This window comes from Danio aesculapii, chromosome 16, assembly GCF_903798145.1.
Source record: "Danio aesculapii chromosome 16, fDanAes4.1, whole genome shotgun sequence".
NCBI classification, from domain to species: Eukaryota; Metazoa; Chordata; class Actinopteri; order Cypriniformes; family Danionidae; genus Danio; species Danio aesculapii.
In genome coordinates this window covers 8,908,854-8,931,157 of record NC_079450.1, presented here as the reverse complement: position 1 = coordinate 8,931,157, position 22,304 = coordinate 8,908,854, and the positions used below count along the sequence as shown (strand labels likewise).

Sequence of the window (22,304 nt, the reverse complement as noted above, 5' to 3'; positions counted from 1 at the left end):
AAATAAAAAATAAAATAAAATAAAATAAAAAAAAATAAAATAAAATAAATAAAATAAAATAAAATAAAATAAAATAAAATAAATAAAAAAAAATAAAATAAAATAAAAAAAAATAAATAAAATAAAATAATAAAATAAAAATAAAAATAAAAAAATAAAATAAAATTACAAAATAAAATTTAATTAATAAAGAAAAATAAAATAAAAAAATAAAAATAGAAAAATTTAATTAAATTAAAAAATAAATTACATAACAATAAAATAAAAATAAATAAAAAAATAAAAAAAAAAAAAAAAAATAAAAAAAAAAAAAAAAAATAATAAAAAAATAAATAAATAAATAAAAAAAATAAAAAAAAAAAATAAATAAAATAAAAAATAAATAAAATAAAAAAATATATAAAAATAAAATAAAATAAAAAAATAAAATAAAATTACATAACAATAAAATAAAATTAAATAAAATAAAAAATAAAAATAAAAAATAAAATAAAATAAAAAAATAAAATAAAATTACATAACAATAAAATAAAATAAAAAAATAATAAAATAAAATAAATAAAATAAAAATAAATAAAAATAGAAAATAGAAAAATAAAATAAAAAATAAATAAAATTACATAACAATAAAATAAAATTAAAAAAAAAAAAAAAATAATAAATAATAAAATAAAATAAATTATATAAAAATAAAAATAAAATAAACAAACAAAACAAAACAAAACAAAACAAAACAAAACAAAACAAAACAAAATAACATAACATAACATAACATAACATAACATAACATAACATAACAAACAAAACAAAACAAAACAAAACAAAATGATTTCCAAGTCAGGGTAAACGTCAGAATGAATAGCAGAGGAAAGCCTGCTTCACAGTAAAATATGGTTAATTCCACAAGATAATGGACTTTACTATCTACTGTGATACTACTATATGTCTGTAATTTTACAGTAATTTAATGTAACAAAATCACAGTAAATTACTGTGAACTATCTCATGGTAATTTCCTGTGAATTTACATACAGTATATTACTGTGAAAGTTATGCAATTATTAGCCAGTAATTTACTGTGAATTTAGGGTCGATTTTTTACAGTGTACACATTAGTGTATTACAATAAAATTCAGAAAAGTTAAGGTTATTAGTTACCATAACTGTATTAGTTACTAATAACTAGGCCCACACAGGATCTGTGTGCGCAGAATTCCGCAGACTTTAACCCATCATTGAGTCTATTGAGTTACTTGTGTAAATTTATATTTATTCAGTTTTTACATTAATTTCAGTAATAATATTGACTAATATGAAAGTGTTCATTTAATTTATTTACAATACAGTTTGTAAAGTAATATATTCTGTCTTGTTGTAGATGTATTATATAAGAGACTTGCTTTGTTTACCAAATAAGTGGATCTAGACGGATATGCATCGTAACCATTAAATAAAAGTTAAAAAGCTATTATTGTCATGGTTGTAGGGTGTGTGTGCACTTCTGAGTGTCTGTTGGTCACATGGTTTTGTTTTGTTTTGTTTTGGTGTTCCACGTGTGTCTGTCATGTCAGTGTTATGTCACGTGCTACGTGGAGTCCTGCTATCCTGATTAGCCTGCCAGCTGCGACTCGTTATCTCTGCTACATTTGGACAACGCGCCTCTTGTCTCGTGTCAGATTGTTGTTGTTTTTGATATGCTCTCTGTCTGTGTTCAGGGCTGGCGTGGAGAACCGTCTGACACCCAGAGCTACTCTGTTTCTGTCTGTTTTCCCCGATCCCTGTTTGAGCGGGATACCCTATCTTTTGTTTGTTTATTTTTCGTTTTTGGACTTATTCACATGCTATATTGACTGTGTCAATAAAGTATTTTTACTTGCATATTGGATCCTTCTAGTACTTATTTCCCAGTTACAATTATTTTTCATGTCATATATTAAGATTTTAGTTACAATATTATTCCCCAAAATAATTTCTGCATAAATCCGCAGATTTTTTTTTACAAAATTCTCTGCAGAAAAAGCAAAAAATGCCTCAGATTCTGTCTGGCCCTAGTAACAACTGACTTTTTAGCTAGTAACTAATAGCTTTCAACAGGTAAAGTTATTATATACAGTATATATAGACATAGTTAACCTGCAGTTATATATAGTAGGTGATGTCTGTGTGTACATGTTTAATGAAGTGTATTTGTCTATTAGGTGCATGTGTTGTCCTCGAATTCTTCGATGGTTGGCATTATCTCCTCACAGTAATATTTACACTGTTATGGTTATTTACATGTATACATTATATGTTTATGCATTTTATGACATTGACATCCGAAGTAACATATAAAGGTGCAACTAGAGCTATTAGTCGTAAATGCCAACAGTATTTATTTTGCACAATGTGACCACTAGATAATGAAGGATAATGAGTGGATGCTCGTTATGATTACTTTAAGTGCACCTGTTGAGCTCAGCGCCGCATTCATGTCAGAATGACCACATTTATTCAGTTATTCATAATTATTATTGATTTAGTGTTGGAAAAAATGCATTTTCCTTAAGTTAAGTCGATTAAATAAATCAATGCACTTATAAACAGGATGCTAAATAAAATAAAACCTAAGCAAAGATTGAGCATGTCAGCTAATAAACTGATTAACACAACAAAACAGAAGCAAAATCTTACCCAAACCCAAAGAAAACCAAGACAAAAAGACAAAAGGTGAACCCAAAAAAATGTTTTTCAGACATTCTGATTAATTTTTACACTAAATAAGGTTAAATTTGTCAGACGCTTGAAAAAAATGAGCTGATTAAAAAAATAAAGCTAAAAGGTCCTGTTTGACTTAATTACTTGTTTTGACCTCATTTTTGACTTAATTTCTTCTTTTGACTTAATTTTTGAATATTTTTTTGGTTTTGAAGTTTATTTCTGTTGACTGTGTTGGAATTTAAATGGATTTTAAGGAACATTGAGTCAAGTGATTAGCTTACTTTTCAGGCAAAGTAATTAGAAAAACAGTTTAAACACAATTTTAATGAAGTAATTAGTCATTAAATATTTTTTTTTTAAAGTAATGTACCCAACAAGTAACAAATACTGTTGGCTTTTGAACCTTAAGCTAATTGGATTAAAAATCTGCCAAATGTTTAAATGTAAACAAATATTCATGTCACGTTCAGCCTTATAATCTTAAAATGTGAGCAAAATCACCTGTTTTGTCATCACTTTAGACATCACGCTAGAGAATCATTCAAGTACTAGCTCTAAAATGAGGTTGGTGAAGTAGTAACGGTTTCTGCTGTTTTGACGTCAGCTGCAGATGTGAATGAATAGCGGAAGAAAGTAGTTCCTAATACAAAAGGGTTTTTAGACTCGATTGTGGTGTTGAACTGTTGTATAAACACAATATCACACTCATAGCAGTGCGATATGGCTGCCTATAAGCACTGGTGGGACACTAAGGCATTGGCCACAAGTGCTGATATACAGCCACATTGCACTGCTACAATGTATATTGTTCATTCATTCATTCTTTCATTTACTTAGTCCCTTTATTAATCTGGGGTCGCCACAGCGAAATAAACCATCAACTTATCCAGGATATGTTTTATGCAGCGGATGCACTTCCAGCTGCAACCCATCTCTGGGAAACTCCCATACACTCTCATTCGCACACATACACTTCAGACAATTTTAGCTTACCCAATTCACCTGTACCACATGTCTTTGGACTTGTGGGGGGAAACAGGAGCACCCGGACAAAACCGGTGTGAATGCGGGGAGAACATGCAAACTCCACACAGAAATGCCTACTGACCCAGCTGAGGCTCGAACCAGTGACCTTCTTGCTGTGAGGCGACAGCACTACCTACTGTGCCACCGCATCACCCTGATATTGCTCATATATATATATTGAACTATCCGAGATGTGAGCAAAGCAAGTCAAAGTTGAAGAATCTTGAATGGTGATAAAAATCTTTATAAACATTAAATATTTGTTAAAAATAATACAAATAATTAGTTTTAAAATCTTGAATGATATTAATGATATGACGTAGTTCCAGAAACTTCCAACTTCTATGTTTTGTCCGTCTGACTTTACAGTCGGTTTCTTTTGACCACCCCCCTGTGGTTTTAAAGAATATCACAATAGCGAACGAGTCAAGTATAAAAGCCTTGTCCGTTTCGTGAGATGTGGGTGCAGTAAGCGGAGGTTCGCAACAAAACCAGGCGAAAGGATAAATCAGCCTTTACTCTAGCACATACTTTTCTGAGCACAAACTGTCTCTTTATAAAATTAGGACATTTATGTGTATTGCCTTTTCTTGTTGAATCGCTGAATGCCTCCTCGCTCAAGTCACTGAAGTGTCTGGTAAATGACTAAATGTAAAAGAGAAAAACTTTTCAGTTTTGGCTCCATTGTTGTTGTATAAACAGAGCCTGAAATGTGAACTGTAAACCTCGTCTTCATTCAGCATACATCTCGCTGAGAAACTATTCGCAGACTTTTCAACCTTATAAACTTTTTCTGCAAGTGTATGTGTCCTGAATGCACCAAAAAGAGAGCCAGAATTTGACTTCTTCCGAAGCTCAGAATTAAACAAGCTGTTTTTGCTATACTGCACCTTCAAGACTTCAGTATGTAAATGACTCTTTGCATGAGAAATTAGTAACAATTGCAGTGGGCTTTGAATATGCATTGATATGCAAATGTGGGAGGTCATACATTATTGTGCTCGTGATAAATGATTTTGAATAAGCCATTCCTGAGGACTTATATGAAATACACAAAATTTCGGCAAAAACGCAGCAAGAAAAATCTTATTTTCCATGACATGAACAGGAGAGTCAACATTTTGCTTTTGCACATGCCACTTGACACTTGAGCATTAATGTTCACTCAAGGAGGAAATATATGGAAGATGGAAACGCACAAGAGAAATGTGTGAAACAAAGCAGATAAAAGACTAAAAGTGTTACGTAAGTCTCAGCTCCAGCAGCATTAGCACAAATGCATTTTTCATGGACAAGGACAAAGTCTCTGGTGAAATGCTGGAAGAATCATTTTGATGAATCCAACACTAGACATACAGTAGGCAGATAATCAGTTTGACTGATATTTTTACAGACTTTCGCACCTCTCTAAGCTCACACTTGGTTATTGTTTTCTTTTTTGCTGATAATGGGATAATTTAAGGGGGTTTTAAACAGAAGCGCACATCAGCAACAACTATTTTAATTTAGACTTGACTGTAGTTGTTCAATATTTCCAAAAAAAAAATAAATAAATAAATGTTATATTTGCTATAATAATAATAATAATAATAATAATAATAATAATAATAATAATAATAATAATAATAATAAATATTTTATATTTTAATTGAACAAATAACAACAAGCAAATGAATCTTTTTTTATTTATGTCAATTATCCAGTTGCTGTTTTGCAATGTGAAAGTTGGAAAATAATTTTCTTGTGTTTGGGAGATCTAAATTTTAGAATAAGTGATTTAGAATTTGCTTAACATAGTTTATGAACCTTTAAATAATATAATATAATAAAATAAAATTAATTAATTAATAAAAAAATAAGACATGGGAAATTTTAATAAAAAAGCAAAGCAAAGCGAAACGAAACAAAACGTAATAAAAGAAAATAAATAAATAAGAATGAATAAATAAATTTAAAAAATAAGATATGGAAAATTTAATAAAAAAACTAAACTAAACAAAATAACCAAAACAAGAAAAAAAATAAATAAATACAATTAAAAATAACAACACATGGGAAAAAAAAAGCCAAGCAAAGTAAAGCGAAGCAAACAAACAAACAAACAAACAAACAAATAAAAATGAATAAATAATATTAAAAAACTAGATAAAATATAAAACAATACAAGACAAAATTAATAAAAAAATAAATAAAAATTAAAAAAAACAAGACAAGACATGGAAATATTTTATTTTTTAAAAGCCAAACATGGCAAAGCCAAGCAAAGCAATAAGTGATAAAAAAATAATAAAAAAACAAATAAATAAAATTAAACAAAACAAAACAAGATAAAATATAAAACAAAACAAACAAAAAAATAAAAATACATAAATAAAATTAAAAAACAAGACAGAAAAATTTCACAAAACAAAACAAAGTATAAATCAAAACAAAAAAAATCAAGACATGGTAAAATGTAATAAAAAAAGGCCAAGCAAAGTGAAACAAAATGAAATTAAATTAAATGAAACGAATCTAAATGAAATAAATAAATAAATAAATAAATAAATAAATAAATAAATAAATAAATAAATAATTAAAAATAAGATAAAAAAAAAAAAAAAAGACATGGAAAACAAAACAAAATAAAACAAAACAAAAAACTAATATTTTTTTAACTAAAATTAAAAAAGCTAAAATGAAAAATTTTAATAAAAAGCCAAGCAAAGTGAAGCGAAACAAAACGAAACAAAGCAAAATTAAACAAAACGAAATGAATAAATAAATAAATAAATATGAATAATACAATTTAAATAACAAAACAAAGCAAACATTTATTCAAAATGAATTCCTGACACTTGTCCAGTTGTTGTTTCGCAAAACAATGGCTCCAAGTATATTTTCATGTTACTAGCATATCTAACTTCTAGGAAAAGTGATTAAAAAAAAGTTTATCCAGACTCCAAATCAAAAAAGTCTCACCATCATAAACTAAACACTCATTTAACCATGATCCTCATATGTGCTCCTGCAGTCATGTTTTTATATGATCCAGCATCTGTTAGTGTTTAGGTGAGAGGTCTTATAAAAGGCTTGCAGAAGTCGTACCAGATGGTGATGTAGTCGTAGATGGGCTCTGTGTTGAGAACGGTGAAGTTGATGTGGATGCCGTTGCCTGGAGGTACTCGAATGCTCCATATGCAGTCTTTAAGATTGGGGTAGTCAGCCGGGTGGCCCGGAGAGTAGATGGTCCCATTGAGGACTGTGATATTACCACCGCAAAGTGCTGAGGGAAGAAGAATAAAATCAAAACACAATCAGCAACTTGGGGGAAATGCAATGCCTTACGTACAGCTGCAAATAGCAATAACACAGTGACATCAACAGAAAAAACTTAAAATTCAGTTAAACCCTCCAGAAAATGTATATATTCTTTTTATCCTGAAACTTTAATAGAATTTACAGGACATTTAACTTAAAATTTACAGAATTTACAGAACGTACAACTGCACACAGCAATAATGCAATGACAAAAACAGAAATACACTTAAAAAAAACAGTTAAACCCTCCAGAAAGTCTATACCAAAAACTTTTATAAAATTTACAGAACATTTTAGTGTAATGTGTCTTGATGCTTCTGTCTCAAGGTTCTTTTGTTGTTGTTGTTGTTGTTTTGGAGACTACTCCAATAGATTATATCCATCCAAGGTGAAACACATTGTGATTTCCTCATAATACCCATTGCAGCATCAGCTGTTTACTCACAGTGTGTAAAATAGAGGCTTCAAGGATCCAGTCTATCTAAACCCCGCCTTTCTAAAAGCTTACTCTGCTCTGATTGGTCGGACCGCACAGTAAATAGTTAGGAAATACATTGTGAATTAACACTTTGGGAAGTGAGCGGAACAAAATCAAGAGTAATACCAGTGGTATTCTATTCTATTCTATTCTATTCTATTCTATTCTATTCTATTCTATTCTATTCTATGTTCTGTAGTGTTCTGTACTGTACTGTACTGTTCTATTCTGCTCTATTCTAATGTTCTGTTCTGTTAAATTCTTTTTTATTCTGTTCTGTTTTATTGTATTCTGGTTTGTCCTATTCTATTCTATTCTATTTGATTCTATTATATTCTGTTCTTTACTGTACTGTTCCATTCTATTGTGCTCTATTCTAATGTTATGTTCTATTCTTTTTTTATTCTGTTCTGTTTTATTGTGTTCTATTCTATTCTTTTTATTCTGTTTTGTCCTATTCCATTCGATTAGGTTCTATTCTATTCTATTCTATTCTATTCTATTCTGTTCTATGTTCTGTATTGTACTGTACTCTATCCTATCCTCTCCTATTCTATGCTATTCTGCTCTAGTCTAAGGTTCTGTTTTGTCCTATTCTATTCTATCCTATTCTGCTCTATTCTAATGCTCTGTTCTGTTCTATTCTTTTTTATTTTGTTCTGTTTTATCGTGTTCTATTCTATTATTTTTATTCTGTTTTGTCCTATTCTATTCTGTTTTGTCCTATTCTATTCTAAAATATTCTATGTTCTGTACTATTGCTCTGTTCTATTCTATTCTATTATGCTTCGCTCTTTATTTATTATTATATATATTATTATTTATTATTCAATTCTGTACTGTTATATTGCGTTCAGTTCAATTCTTTTTTGTTCTATTCTATTCTGTACTTTTTAATTATGTTCTATTCTATTGTTATATTCTTTTTAGTCTGTTATATTATATGCTGTTGTGTTCTGTTCTATTATGTTCTAATCTATTCTATAGTACTCTGTACTGTAGTGTGTGAAATAGACGGTTCAATGATCCAGTCTATCTAAACCCCGTCTTTCTGAAAGTCTACACTGCTCTGATTGGCCAGATCACACAGTGATTAGTTAGGAACCAAATTATGTGAATTACCACTTTGGGAAGTGAGCGGAACAAAATCAAGAGTAATACCAGTATTCTATTCTATTCTATTCTATTCTATTCTATTCTATTCTATTCTATTCTATTCTATTCTATTCCATTCCATTCCATTTTTTTATTGTTCTGTTTTATTGTGTTGTATTCTATAATTTTTTTCTGTTTTGAATTAAAAACAACATCATTAAACTTCATTTTTTAAGCACATAATGCAATTTATAACTACAAATAATGGAACAAACATTATGTAAACAATACAACAGATTAAACCACTTTATTTTTACTAAAAAAATGAAATATGTTTTTGCTTTTCCAATTCTGTCTATTATATATTTTAAATACTAATAAATGGTAAATAATTTAGATGTGAATGATTATTACAAAGGTGTTACGGGAAAACAGAAACATATACACATTTGAGCATGTAGCCAACACTATTATTGTCAGTGAAGCTTGCCAATTATTCATCAACAGAGGCAGGGTTAAAAAAAATGGTATATTATGAATTACTGTGCAACATAACTTGAACATCCCATGGCTAGCAAAGTTCTTGACTTTATTGTGAAAAGAAATGTGATTGTTTGCCTCTTTGAACTCTATAACTTCTTTGAATGTTGGATAAAGGTCAGGTTCTGGAATATGCGTGACATGAATGACAAATTATCATGGAAATGTCAGGTCATGTACTGCATAGATTATCTTGTCTCTTTGAATTGAACAGTTTCTCCACATCAGTTTATATGTGTTTATATACGTATTTAACATGAAAACCTCTGTGCGAACACAAATGTTCAGTGAAAAAGTGTAGGGATGAACGTATGTTTTTTTTATTATTCTTCACCCATAAATTTCCATATCAACTCAAGTGAATTTGATATTGTTAAAAGGCTGGGAGAGTAACCTAAAATCAAAATCTTGATTAATGGAATGATTCATTCAATTTTGAATAATTAATTTTATTTTTAATGTAATTATTTCATTTTTTACCCCCTCATATTTTATGTTATGTATTCGTACTGTAAATTTATTTGAAGGTGGCACATTTTTATTCTTTTCGTGATTAAAATAAGGAAGCAAACATGTATGGTTATTTGATGAATACTTCAAACTCAAATCAAAGCATGCATTGCTTAAAATGAAGACAGCTTGTAAAAATGGTCACATTTCAGTCTAAATTTCCAGTCTTACATACGATTGAAAATGACTAAAATTTTGCGCAAACAAAATAAATACATTTTTCATAAAAAAGTGACAACTAAACAGTCTCTCTTGCATGAGTTTTTTGGAGAAAATTGTGAACCTAGGAGAAAATTGTGAACCTAGGAGGAAAAATAATGGAGAAAACAGATGACCATGGCTCAGTTATACCATAGACAAGTTTTGAGCAAAGCTCAGAGTATTCTGTCAGATGATTCCCATATGCACCACAAAATTTATCATCTCCCTTCTGGTATTCGATACTGGTATTCAATACAGAACTCCTATTAGTAAAACAAATCGGTTTAAATTTTCATTCATCCACTCAGCTCTAAAGTTTTTAAATTTAGCGTAGAATTTGTATTGTATAATGTGTTTTTATGTATTATGTGTGACATGCTTGTATGCTGCAACCAAACTACCTTTGGGAAATGAATAAAGACTGACTGACTGACATTTACATTTTAAATCATCATTTAAAGAGTGTTAAATACAGGGTTCATACACATTTTTAGTACTAAAATTTCATGGCTTTTCCATGATTTTTCCAAGACTTTCAAGTAAATTTTCATGACCTAATGTTTCACGATATGTCTGCTTATACATGGTAAAAGAAAAAAAATACATGTTAAAATTTATTACAGCATATTGTAAAACACACAACAATCTATTTAGTTTCAATTTATATTTATATCTATGTAAAATTGATTTAAATAATGCTTACACCGCACTAATAATGTGAGAGCAAGTGATTGGCCAAGCACAGAAAATTGGTAAAGACAACTAGCCTATATTCAAGCATACAGATATCTGTTTTGCATGACTTTTCCAAAACTTTGTATGTTTTTCTGATTTTCCAAAACTTTTCCAGGCCTGGAAAATGCCATGTCAAAATTCCATGACTTTTCCATGTTTTCCAGGACCTTATGAACCCTGTAAATATCTTGTCATTCAGTTAAAACTCTGTTAAAAAATAAATGTATCTCATGGAAATGAATTAATATTGCTATTCGTATATATAAATAGAACCTCTCCTTGATGAAATTAGGACAAAAGTGGTCGAAAGTGCACAAAAGAGACGCATTAAGAAGCCGATCACACCAAACTCGCTTTTCCGTTCTGAGAAGTTGAGGCGCACCACACTGGCTTTTTTGTTGACAAGAAAAAACAAGTGTGCTGTGCTTTTTATGTCGCTAGGCAACCAATGAATCAGCTGTGTATTGTGCACCAGCGCTGCTGTTAATATTGTAACAACTGTAATATTTAATAATAAACCCCACTAAACTGAAGTTTAACATGTTAAGCTGCTTTGGTACAATCTACATCGTAAAAGTGCTACATAAATAAACATGAATTGAATTGAATAATATTGTGATATTCAAGATTTTAAAGTTATAAAGCTCTGGATAACTCGAAACAGCAGCCCCAAGTCTCTCCTCCATTTTTTAAAGTCTCCGTAGTTGTCTTGACAAGATTAACACTACTGTCACCAAAACAGAAGGAAACAAGCCCAGAAAACACTCGCGGCCATTAGAAAACCATAGAAAAGATGCGCCTCTCAACGCAAAAAAAGTCCATTTGGTGTGATTAGAATAGTGAATGCTAATGTGTCTGCTTTGTTTACTTGTGATCGGATCGGCAAAAAGAAAACATATCTTAATACCAGGTGTGAACAGGGCCTAAAGTGTTTCAAGCCCAAAGCAGGTGTTGGCATTATGGAATTTTGTGCAGGAAGGTTGGAATCATCGGCGACTCATTTCAGGCAGTTCAGAATCACTTTATCTTTTCATAATCAATACCTCTTAGATCTCTGAAAACTTTTTACACCTTTGCCATTGACAAACATCTTTATTACTGTATACACCATATTAAAGGTAAGATTTTGAGAGAGGTATACCTTCACAGCGAGGCACAGGATGGTTCCAGTTGCGGCTGACACCATGCAGACAGGTGAGCGACGCTTCACCCAGCAGTGTGTATCCTGGTAGACACTGGAAGGAGATGGTCATGCCCACTCCAAAATCACTGCCAATCACCACACCATTGCGAAAGGGCCGCGGATCCGGACATCTCTGCAGTTCATAGGCTGGATGGTTAAGGAACAACAGTTGGTTTTAAGAAATGATAAACAACACCAATGTCAAGAAGTGGTCTTATTCTAAATAAAACTACATTAAAAAATAAGCAGAGAAGGGGAACTGGTTTTGCTTTAAAAACAATAACATATACATAACTACTACTACTACAACTAATAATAATACTACTACTAATAATAATAGTAATAAAAAACTTAATGGAAAAACTAGAAGCGTTCCAAAGCCAAAAAACTGTAATTGTGAATGGAATAGAACAGAATAGAACAGAATATAATACAAGAGAATATAATAGAACAGAAGTGATCGAATCAATTCAAAATAGAACAGAACAGAACAGATCAGAATATAATAGAAGAGAACAGAACAGAACAGAACAGATCAAAACAGAACATAACATAACATAACATAACAGCACAGCACAGCACAGCACAGAACATAACAGAACATAACATAACAGAACATAACATAACATAACATAACATAACATAACATAACATAACATAACATAACATAACATAACATAACATAACATAACATAACATAACATAACATAACATAACATAACATAACATAACAGCACAGAACAGAACATAATAGAACAGGACAGAACAGATCAAAACACAACACAACACAACACAACACAACACAACACAACACAACACAACAGCACAGAACATAATAGAACAGAACAGAATATAATATAACAGACTCTAATAGAACAGAACAGATCAGAATATAATAGAAGAGAACAGAACAGATCAAAACAGAACACAACACAACACAACATAACACAACATAACATAACAGCACAGAACAGAACAGATTAAAACACAACACAACACAACACAACACAACACAACACAACACAACACAACACAACATAACATAACATAACATAACATAACATAACATAACATAACATAACATAACATAACATAACAGCACAGCACAGAACAGAATATAATAGAACAGAACAGAACAGAAGAGAATATAATATAACAGACTCTAATAGAACAGAACAGATCAGAACAGATCGGATCAAAACAGAACAGAATAGATCAGAACAGAACCGAACCAAACAGGACACAACACAATATAATATAACAGAACAGATCAGATCAAAACAGAACAGAACAGAACAGAACAGAATAGAATAGAATAGAATAGAACAGATCATAACATAACAGCACAACACAGCACAGAACAGAACAGAACAGAACATAATATAATATAACATAACAGAACAGAACAAAACTGAACAGAACAGAACAGAACAGAAAAGAACAGAACAGAACAGAATTTAACAGATTCTAATAGAACAGAACAGATCAGAATAGATTGTATCAAAACAGAACAGAACCGAACAGGACACAACACAATATAATAGAACAGAACAGATCAGATCAGATCAAAACAGAACATAATATAATATAATAGAACAGAACAATAGAAATCAAACCAGATCAGAGCAGATCAGAACAGAACTGAATAGAATAGAACAGAACAGAACAGAACAGAACAGAATATAATATAATAAAACAGAACAGGTCAGAACAGAACATAATAGAACATAAAATAACAGATCATAACAGAACAGATCAAAACACAAATGAAATGATCAGATCAGATCAGAACAGAACTTATTATCATAGTTTAATAATATGACAATATAATTTAATAATAATAATAATAATAATGACAATATAGTAAGACAAATCACAAAATAAATCCATTCAACAAACATACTAACACAAATCTAGTTTGAATAAAACTTTTGATTATGAATCCCTCTAAGAGTTTCTCCTATGGGTTTAAGCTGCTACAGAAATGATGCAGTAGATTCTGTAGTTATACAATAGTTTAGCCACTTAATTGTCCATGATGTCCAAGACATAAATTTTGCTTTGCTATAACAGTCCACGCACAAAAATAGCTTCAGATTTAATATTTTAGTATATTGCAGGCCATAAAATGACACAATTCTCATCTAAAATTAAACCTCTAAACTTAGCAGTCTGACCACACACACAGAACAGTAAGCACCACAGCAGCAATACGTGTTTTGTGACTAATATTAAAAAGCAGGATTCTCTATGTTCTGTCAAAGGATGCAGTATCACTGAGGATGAGAGTAGCTATTTTTTGCTTCAAAAACTCAAGTCATCCTCAAGAGACGAGAAACATCTTACTGTTCAGGAATCATAAAGTCAAAATACTGACAGATTCTTGCTGTGTCAAACAGAAAGGCACACGGGGTGGAATATAAAAATAGCTTTAAAACACAATACAGTTGCTTCCAAAAAGTTCTCAGGACATTGCCATGTGATTGTAAGGCCTGGTGAGAATCAGCCAGATGTAAAAAACAACACAACCAAGTTTAACATTCAGGGCCCTGTCATCCACCCGGTGCAATAAGGTGCAAAACGCAAGACACAGATGCCTTAAAGAAATAAGAGAAACTACAACAGTCGGAATGCAGTTTCTCCTCTGTAATTCCTCTAATATAATGTTTAGTTTTGAGTTTCTTAATGCCACTTTTTAATTAGCATGCTGTGCTTTTGTTGTTTGCATAGTTAAATCCTCCCAGAAAAGCCGCGTCTTAAATTCATCCTCTTTAAAGCACCACAGCAGCTCCAGCTGTACACATTTCCAAAACCAGACTAATTATGCAGGGGTTTTCATTTAAACCAATCGGTCCACCAGGCTATCCACCAACTAATCAACTCTATTATAAATGTTTTTCTACATGTATTTAAGAAGTAAAACAACAAAATATATAACTTTTTTTAGAGGAAACAATGTGCTGGTGGGGCGTAAAAAAATCTAACCAAATTAATATATTTTTTAAACCTGTGCATGTATACTTAATTACTTAATTTATTTCTCACAACAAGATGTAATATCTGTCATTGCTTTATAAGTAATGCTACTTGATTTAAGTATGTTTACAAATTTGTACTCATATTTATAGTAAAAAATTGATAATAATTATCATTATTATTATTATTTATTTGTTTTCAGCTTAGTCCCTCCAATAATCTGGGGTCGCTACAGCGGAAAGAACCACCAACTTATCCAGCATATGCTTTACGCAGCGGATGCCCTTCCAGCCACAACCCATTCACCTGTACCACATGTCTTTGGGCTTGTGGGGGAAACTGGAGCACCCGGAGGAAACACACACGAACACAGGGAGAACATGCAAACTCCACACAGAAAAGCCAACTGACCCAGCCGAGGCTCGAACCAGCGACCTTCTTGCTGTGAGGCGAACATGTTACCCACTGCATCTCTATTATTATTATTTATTGTATTTATTAGTATATTTTTTTATTAGTGGGGTGGGGTGTGGTTTTTATCTGTGGGGACGTATTATCACTATTATTATTGTTATTATTATTATTGTTGTTCATTCATTCATTTTCTTTTCAGCTTAGTCCCTTTATTAATCTGGGGTCGCCACTGCGGAAAGAACCGCCAATGCATCCAGCATATGTTTTACGTAGCAGATGCCCTTCCAGCTACAACCCATCATTGGGAAACACCCATACATTTTCATTCACATACATACACTACGAGCAGTTTAACATACCGAATTGATACGTCTTTGGACTTGTGGGGGAAACCAGAGCACCCGGAGGAAACCACGCGAACACAGGGACATGCAAACATCCACACAGAAATGTCCACTGACCCAGCCGAGGGTCGAATCAGCGACCTTCTTGCTGTGCAGTGATCGTGCTACCCACTGCACCACCGTGATGACATTGTTATTATTATTATTATTATTATTAATATTATTATTATTATTATTATTAATATTATTATTATTAATATTATTATTATTTTTATTTATTGTATTTATCAGTATAATGTTTTAATAGTGAAATAGGTGTAGACGCATTTTCATCATCATTATGATTATTATTATGATTATTATTTTTATTTATTTATATTTATAATTTTTTAATACGTTTTACAAGATGCATGTTTCAAAAAGCTAACTAATGTAATCTGAAAAGTATATTAAAAATAAGTTTGCTTTTTCTTCAAACACCAACATCAAAATTAAGAAAAATATCTGGTTCTCTCTGTTTTCTTAAGCCATTTTAATCAGCTACATTTGAATCTCTTTTTTGTTATATAAAAGGAAAACAATGCAAAAATGTAACATTTTTTATATTGATGAGGAACATCATCAATGCTTAAAATTCTGCAAGCGTGACTAGAAAAACTCTGCTGATGCAGATATATACTGTATTATACTGTAGTCTCAATATAATAATAGCTTTAGTTTGCATGTTCATTTATTTTATTTTCAGCTTAGTCCCTTTATAAATCAGGGGTCGCCATTCATGCATTCACACACATACACTGCGGCCTATTTAGCTTATTCAATTCCCCTATGGCGCATGTGTTTGGACTGTGGGGGAAACCGGCGCACCCGGAGGAAACCCACGCCAACACGGGGAGAACATGCAAACTCCACACAGAAATGCCAACTGACCCAGCCAGGACTCGAACCAGCGACCTTCTTGCTGTGAGGCAATCGTGCTATCCACTGCACCACCGTGACACCCCTATATATTTGCATATATTAAGCATATTGTTTTTTTCAAGATGCATCTCTCGAAAAGCAAAATAATCTGAAAAAGATATTACAATTATTGTGCTTTTGATGAAAACACCAACAAACATCTAAAAAAAACTTGCTCTCTCTTTGAATTTTTTATTATTATTTGACCCTTTTTTCTTGTTTTAATCACCTTGATGTATAAATCACCAAAATGTATAAACGTAAATGCATCTTAATTAAAGTAAAAACATATATAACTTTCCTAATTACACTAACCTGCCTAGTTAGCCTAATCAACCTAGTTAAGCCTTTAAATGTCACACTAAGCTGTCTAGAAGTGTCTTGAAAAATATTTAGTCAAATATTATTTACTGTCATCACAGCAAAGATAAAAGAAATCAGTTATCAGAAATGAGTTATTAAATATAATATGTTTAGAAATGTGTTGAAAAAATCATCTCTCCATTAAACAGAAATTGGGGAAAAAAATAAACATTAATAATTCTGACTTCAACTGTGTGTGTGTGTGTGTGTGTGTATATATATATATATATATATATATATATATATATATATATATATATATATATATATATATATATATATAAACAACAAAAAGCATTTGAAAACAATACAAAAAGGGAACAACAACAATAACAATAATAATAATAACAATAATAATAATAATAACACTTTTTATACATATTGTTTTTTAATAATAATAGCACTTTTATTATAATTATTGTTTTTATAATAATAATAATAATAATAATAATAATAATAATAATAATAATAACAATAATAATAACACTTTTTATAAATATTGTTTTTTAATAATAATATCACTTTCATTATAATTATTGTTTTTATAATAATAATAATAATAATAATAATAATAATAATAATAATAATAACAAAAATAATAATAATAACACTTTTTATAAATATAGTTTTTTTAATAATAATAGCACTTTTATTATAATTATTGTTTTTATAATAATAATAATAATAATAATAATAATAATAATAATAATAATAATAATAATAATAATAACAACAACAACAATAATAATAATAATAATAATAACAATAATAATAATAATAATATTAATAATAATCGTCATCATCATCATCATCATCATCATCATCATTATTATTATTATTAAGGTTTTTTTCAAAATGCATGAAAATAAAAATAATGTAATCTGAAAAATATATTAAATAAATATATTTAACTTAGAACACCAACAAACATATGCCAAAGTAAGAAAATGTTCTCTCTTTAAATATTTTTTGTTTTGTTTTAATCAACTCTTGTTTTAATCACACACATATTTTTGTATCAATAAAACAGATAATAAAGTTATTTATCATCTAAAGTGAATGCATCTTAAAGTCAAAATTATTACAATATTTCACATTGTGCAAGTCTGACTAGAAAACCTCCACCTGCGGCTGTTACCCAGATAAACTGACCCGCTTTAAAAGGCCTTTGACTGAACTCAAAAAGAACAATTGCTTACATTCCCTATCCTGTTACTGTGTGTGAACGGCTCCAGTGGTGTGTGTCTGTATGGACAGGGGAAGTAATGGCTGAGGGCAGGTCTAATCCGTCTTACCCTCGTAGGTGATGTGGAAACCAGGTTTGTTCTGGGAGTAGTCGCTGTGAAAGAAGAAGCTGGTCTCGTGGGTCGTGCTGAAGAAAGATTCGGGAACAACAGGTCCGCTGAACCTATCGATCACTGATCCCGAGTCCAGCGTCCCGCTCCGGACCTCAAGGTAATCGTGTACAGCCTCCGTAGAGAAGTTGAGGAACTGCAGGTGAATCCCTGGATCATATACAGGAATTAGTTATTTAGTTACCTAACTCGCCTCAGCGGAATGAACCGCCAACTTATCCAGTATATGTTTTATGCAGCAGATGCCTTTCCAGTCACTACCCAACACTGGGAAATATGACCAAGAACAATAATATATATTTTTTGACAGATATTATAACTAAATATGTGAGACATCTGAGTTCCTAAAAAGCTCTCTGTATTCTAAGACTGCCGAGAACTCTAAAAGAGACACATGAGGCAAGATTAGCAGGGTCTTTTTCTTCAGGAGAAACATCTAAGCAGGAGATTTTGCATTTAATCTCATTCTGTCTAGCGATCTAAACAACTGAGATATAAATATATACTACTAAGGGAGAGAAAAAAGAACTCAAAACTCAAAAACTACAACAGCATACACACCAAAGCCAATGGGAAGTTTGACAGTCCAGTTGCAGTCGAGTCCACTAGGATAATTTCCAGGAAAACCGGGACTCAGGATGACTCCATTGAGGTCGGTCAGGAAACCTCCACACTGAGCTTTAAAGACAAGAACATACAGTCAGAGAAGATACAGAGTCAAATGCAACCCTGAAAATGGAGACTCAACAGATGTAGTAAAGGCCCTGGTATACGTCAAACAAAGTTATTGTTTGTTCTCTGTTTGAGGGCAAAAAGAAGTTCGAAAGATGTTTAAAGTACAAATCAATTCAAAACTAACCTTATTGATTTTGTTAGCTTACATTGATGGTTTAGTATTGAACAATTTATCTGTGCACATTATTAATATATTTAAAAAAGCTTACCGTTTAAATCTAAAATTAAAACCTGAAAATGCACTTCCTGTTTGTTTTTATTTAATATGACATCTGTCTGAGGTATTGGGCGTGGCTAACATACTTAACCACGCCCCTCCAACTGTGGTGGTGTAATGGTGTGGGGATTATTTTCTTGGCACACTTTGTGCCCATTAGCACCAATTGAGCATCGTGTCAACACCACAGCCTGCCTGTGTATTGTTGCTGACCATGTCCATCCCTTTATGACCACAGTGTATCCATCTTCTCAAGGCTACTTTCAGCAGGATAACATGCCATGTCATAGAGCGTAAATCATCTCAGACTGGTTTCTTGAACATAAAGAGTTCACTGTACACAAATGGTCTCCACAGTCCCCTTAACTCAATCTAATAGAGCGCCTTTGAGATGTGGTGGAAAGGAAAATTCGTTTCATGGATGTGCAGCCGACAAATCTGCAGCAACTGTGTGATGCTATCATGTCAATATGGACCAAAATCTTTGAGGAATATTACCAGTACCTTGTTGAATCTATGCCATAAAGGATTAAGGCAGTTCTAAAGGCAAAAGGGGGTCCAACCCGGTATTAGTAAGGTGTACCTAATAAAGTGGCCGGTGAGCGTATATATATAAATAGCCAATGCAACAATGTAAAATGCTTTCAGATGCTAATAAAATAAATGTGCTAATTTCATTTTGAGGTTTGCAGAAGATGATGCATGCGTTGTTTTCTTATAATGACTTTTTTAATGAACACCAGAAGAACTCGCTGGGATTGAAAGGCCAATACTGAAGCGCATTTATATATTCCTTTGATTGTGTGAGGATCTGTCTGTGCACTCGGCTTTGTTTGCATTTGTCTTATTGGCAAATGTGTAATGAACGGCCTCTTGGACTCGCTGTGTCCACTTACAGTGCTTTAGAACAGCAATTGAAATGTCAATAGAGAACAGTGAATCTTCTGTTTACACCGCAGGAGTCTGGATCAATTAAGCTTCAAGTGTCACTCTTCATCCATGGCCGAGTCCAGCGCCACCAGCCAGAGTCATGTCACATTCAAAAATCAATCGAGCATCACTTTCTAACATAATTCTCTTTTTGTTAAGAATGTTAAATTAAAATAGACTTAATTTTAAGCAGAAACTATATTTAATAGTTTTTTATATTATTATTATTATATGCACTGCAGGTTGCAAAGAAACAGCTACTATATTAAAATCAAATGAGATTCAATGTCTAATAGCCATTAGAAAATAATGGAATTTGGAAGAAAAATGTTGTAATTTTATTGTTCAGATCAGGATTAAGACATTTACCATGATTCACACACACACACACACACACACACACACACACACACACACACACACACACACACACACACAATGATTAATATATGCATAGATGGATGGATGGATGGATGCATGGATTGAACGATAGCTAAAACGATGGATGGATGGATTAAAAAAAAGTATGTATGGATGGGTGGAACAATAGCTAAAACAAAGGATGGATGGATTAAAAGTTTGGCTGAATGGGTGGATGGATGGATTGAACGATAGCTAAAACGATGGATGGATGGATGGATTAAAAAAAGTATGTATGGATCGATGGAACAATAGCTAAAACAAAGGATGGATGGATGGATTAAAAAAAGTATGTATGGATGGATGGAACAATAGCTAAAACAAAGGATGGATGGATGGATGGATCAAAAGTATGGCTGAATGGATGGATGAATGGAACAATAGCTAAAATTATGGATGAATGAATGGATGGATGGATGATGGATGGAAAGAACGATAGAATGGTGGATGGATGGATGAATGGATTGACAGAATGATAGATAGAATGATATAGATGGATGGATGAATGAATGGATGGATAGAATGATAGACAGAACGACAGAGATATGGATGGATGGATGGATGGATAGAATGTTTGAATGGTGGATGGATGATAGAATGATAGATAGAATGATAGATAAAACGATAGAGAGATGGATAGATAAATAGATAGATGATAGATAAAATAGATAAAACGATGGATGGATGGATGATTAGAGGGGTAGATGAATGGATGGACACATAGAACGATAATTGAATGGATGGATGGATTGACAGAATGATATATAGAATGATAGAGATGGATGGATGGATGGATGAATGAATGGATGGATAGAATGATAGATAGGACGACAGAGATATGGATGGATGGATGGATGGATGGATGGATAGAATGATAGAATGGTGGATGGATGATAGAATGATAGATAAAACGATAGAGAGATGGATGGATGGATGATAATAGATGATAGATAAAATAGATAAAACAATGGATGGATGGAGCGATGGATGATTAGAGGGATGGATGAATGGATGGACAGATAGAACAATAAATGGATGGACGGATGGACTGATGGACAGAATGACAGATAAAAACAAACAAAACGATGGATGGATGGATGATTAGAGGGGTGGATGAATGGATGGAACGATAGATAAAACGATGGATGGATTGATGGATGGATGGATGGATAATGGATATATGGATGGACGGATAGAACTATAGAAAAAAATAGATAAAACGATGGATGGATAAACGGATGGATGGATGGATGATGGATGGATAGTACGATAGATGGATAGATGGATGGATGGATGGATGGATGAATTATGGATGAACGGATAGAATTATAGAAAAAAATAGATAAAACGATAAATGGATAAACGGATGGATGGACAGATGATGGATGGATGGATAGTACCATGGATGGATGGATGGATGGATGGATGGATGGATGAATGATGGATGAACGGATAGAACGATAGATGAAAACAGATAAACCATGTATGGATAAATGGATGGATGGAAGAATAGAATGATGGATGGATGGATAGTACCATGGATGGATGGATGGATGAATGATGGATGAACGGACAGAACGATAGATGAAAACAGATAAACCATGTATGGATAAATGGATGGATGGATGGATACACAAATGCATTGCATATAAAATAGATATTTTAAAACGATATAAATACATATATATTATTGCATTGTTGCATAAGCCAATTAACCTGAGGTTACAGCAGCGTCTGTCTCTGCTATTAACAGACTGTACGTCATCTTGCATGAAAAGCACTAGCTAACTGGTAAGCGATGGTGTTATAGCCCCCAGAAATC

At 31.8% G+C, this 22,304-nt stretch overlaps 1 protein-coding gene across 1 annotated transcript in view; it reads right to left on the bottom strand.

Annotated features, from left to right (window-relative positions):
- The window catches only part of csmd3a (CUB and Sushi multiple domains 3a), a 685,206-nt gene that overhangs the window by 238,648 nt on the left and 424,254 nt on the right, over nt 1-22,304 (bottom strand). The window contains exons 40-43 of the mRNA XM_056474744.1: nt 18,742-18,858; nt 18,121-18,330; nt 11,727-11,915; nt 6,814-6,991 (exon numbers count right to left, since the gene is read on the bottom strand). Coding sequence (XP_056330719.1) covers nt 6,814-6,991; nt 11,727-11,915; nt 18,121-18,330; nt 18,742-18,858 — 694 coding nt within the window. The remainder of the gene's footprint in view (nt 1-6,813; nt 6,992-11,726; nt 11,916-18,120; nt 18,331-18,741; nt 18,859-22,304) is intronic.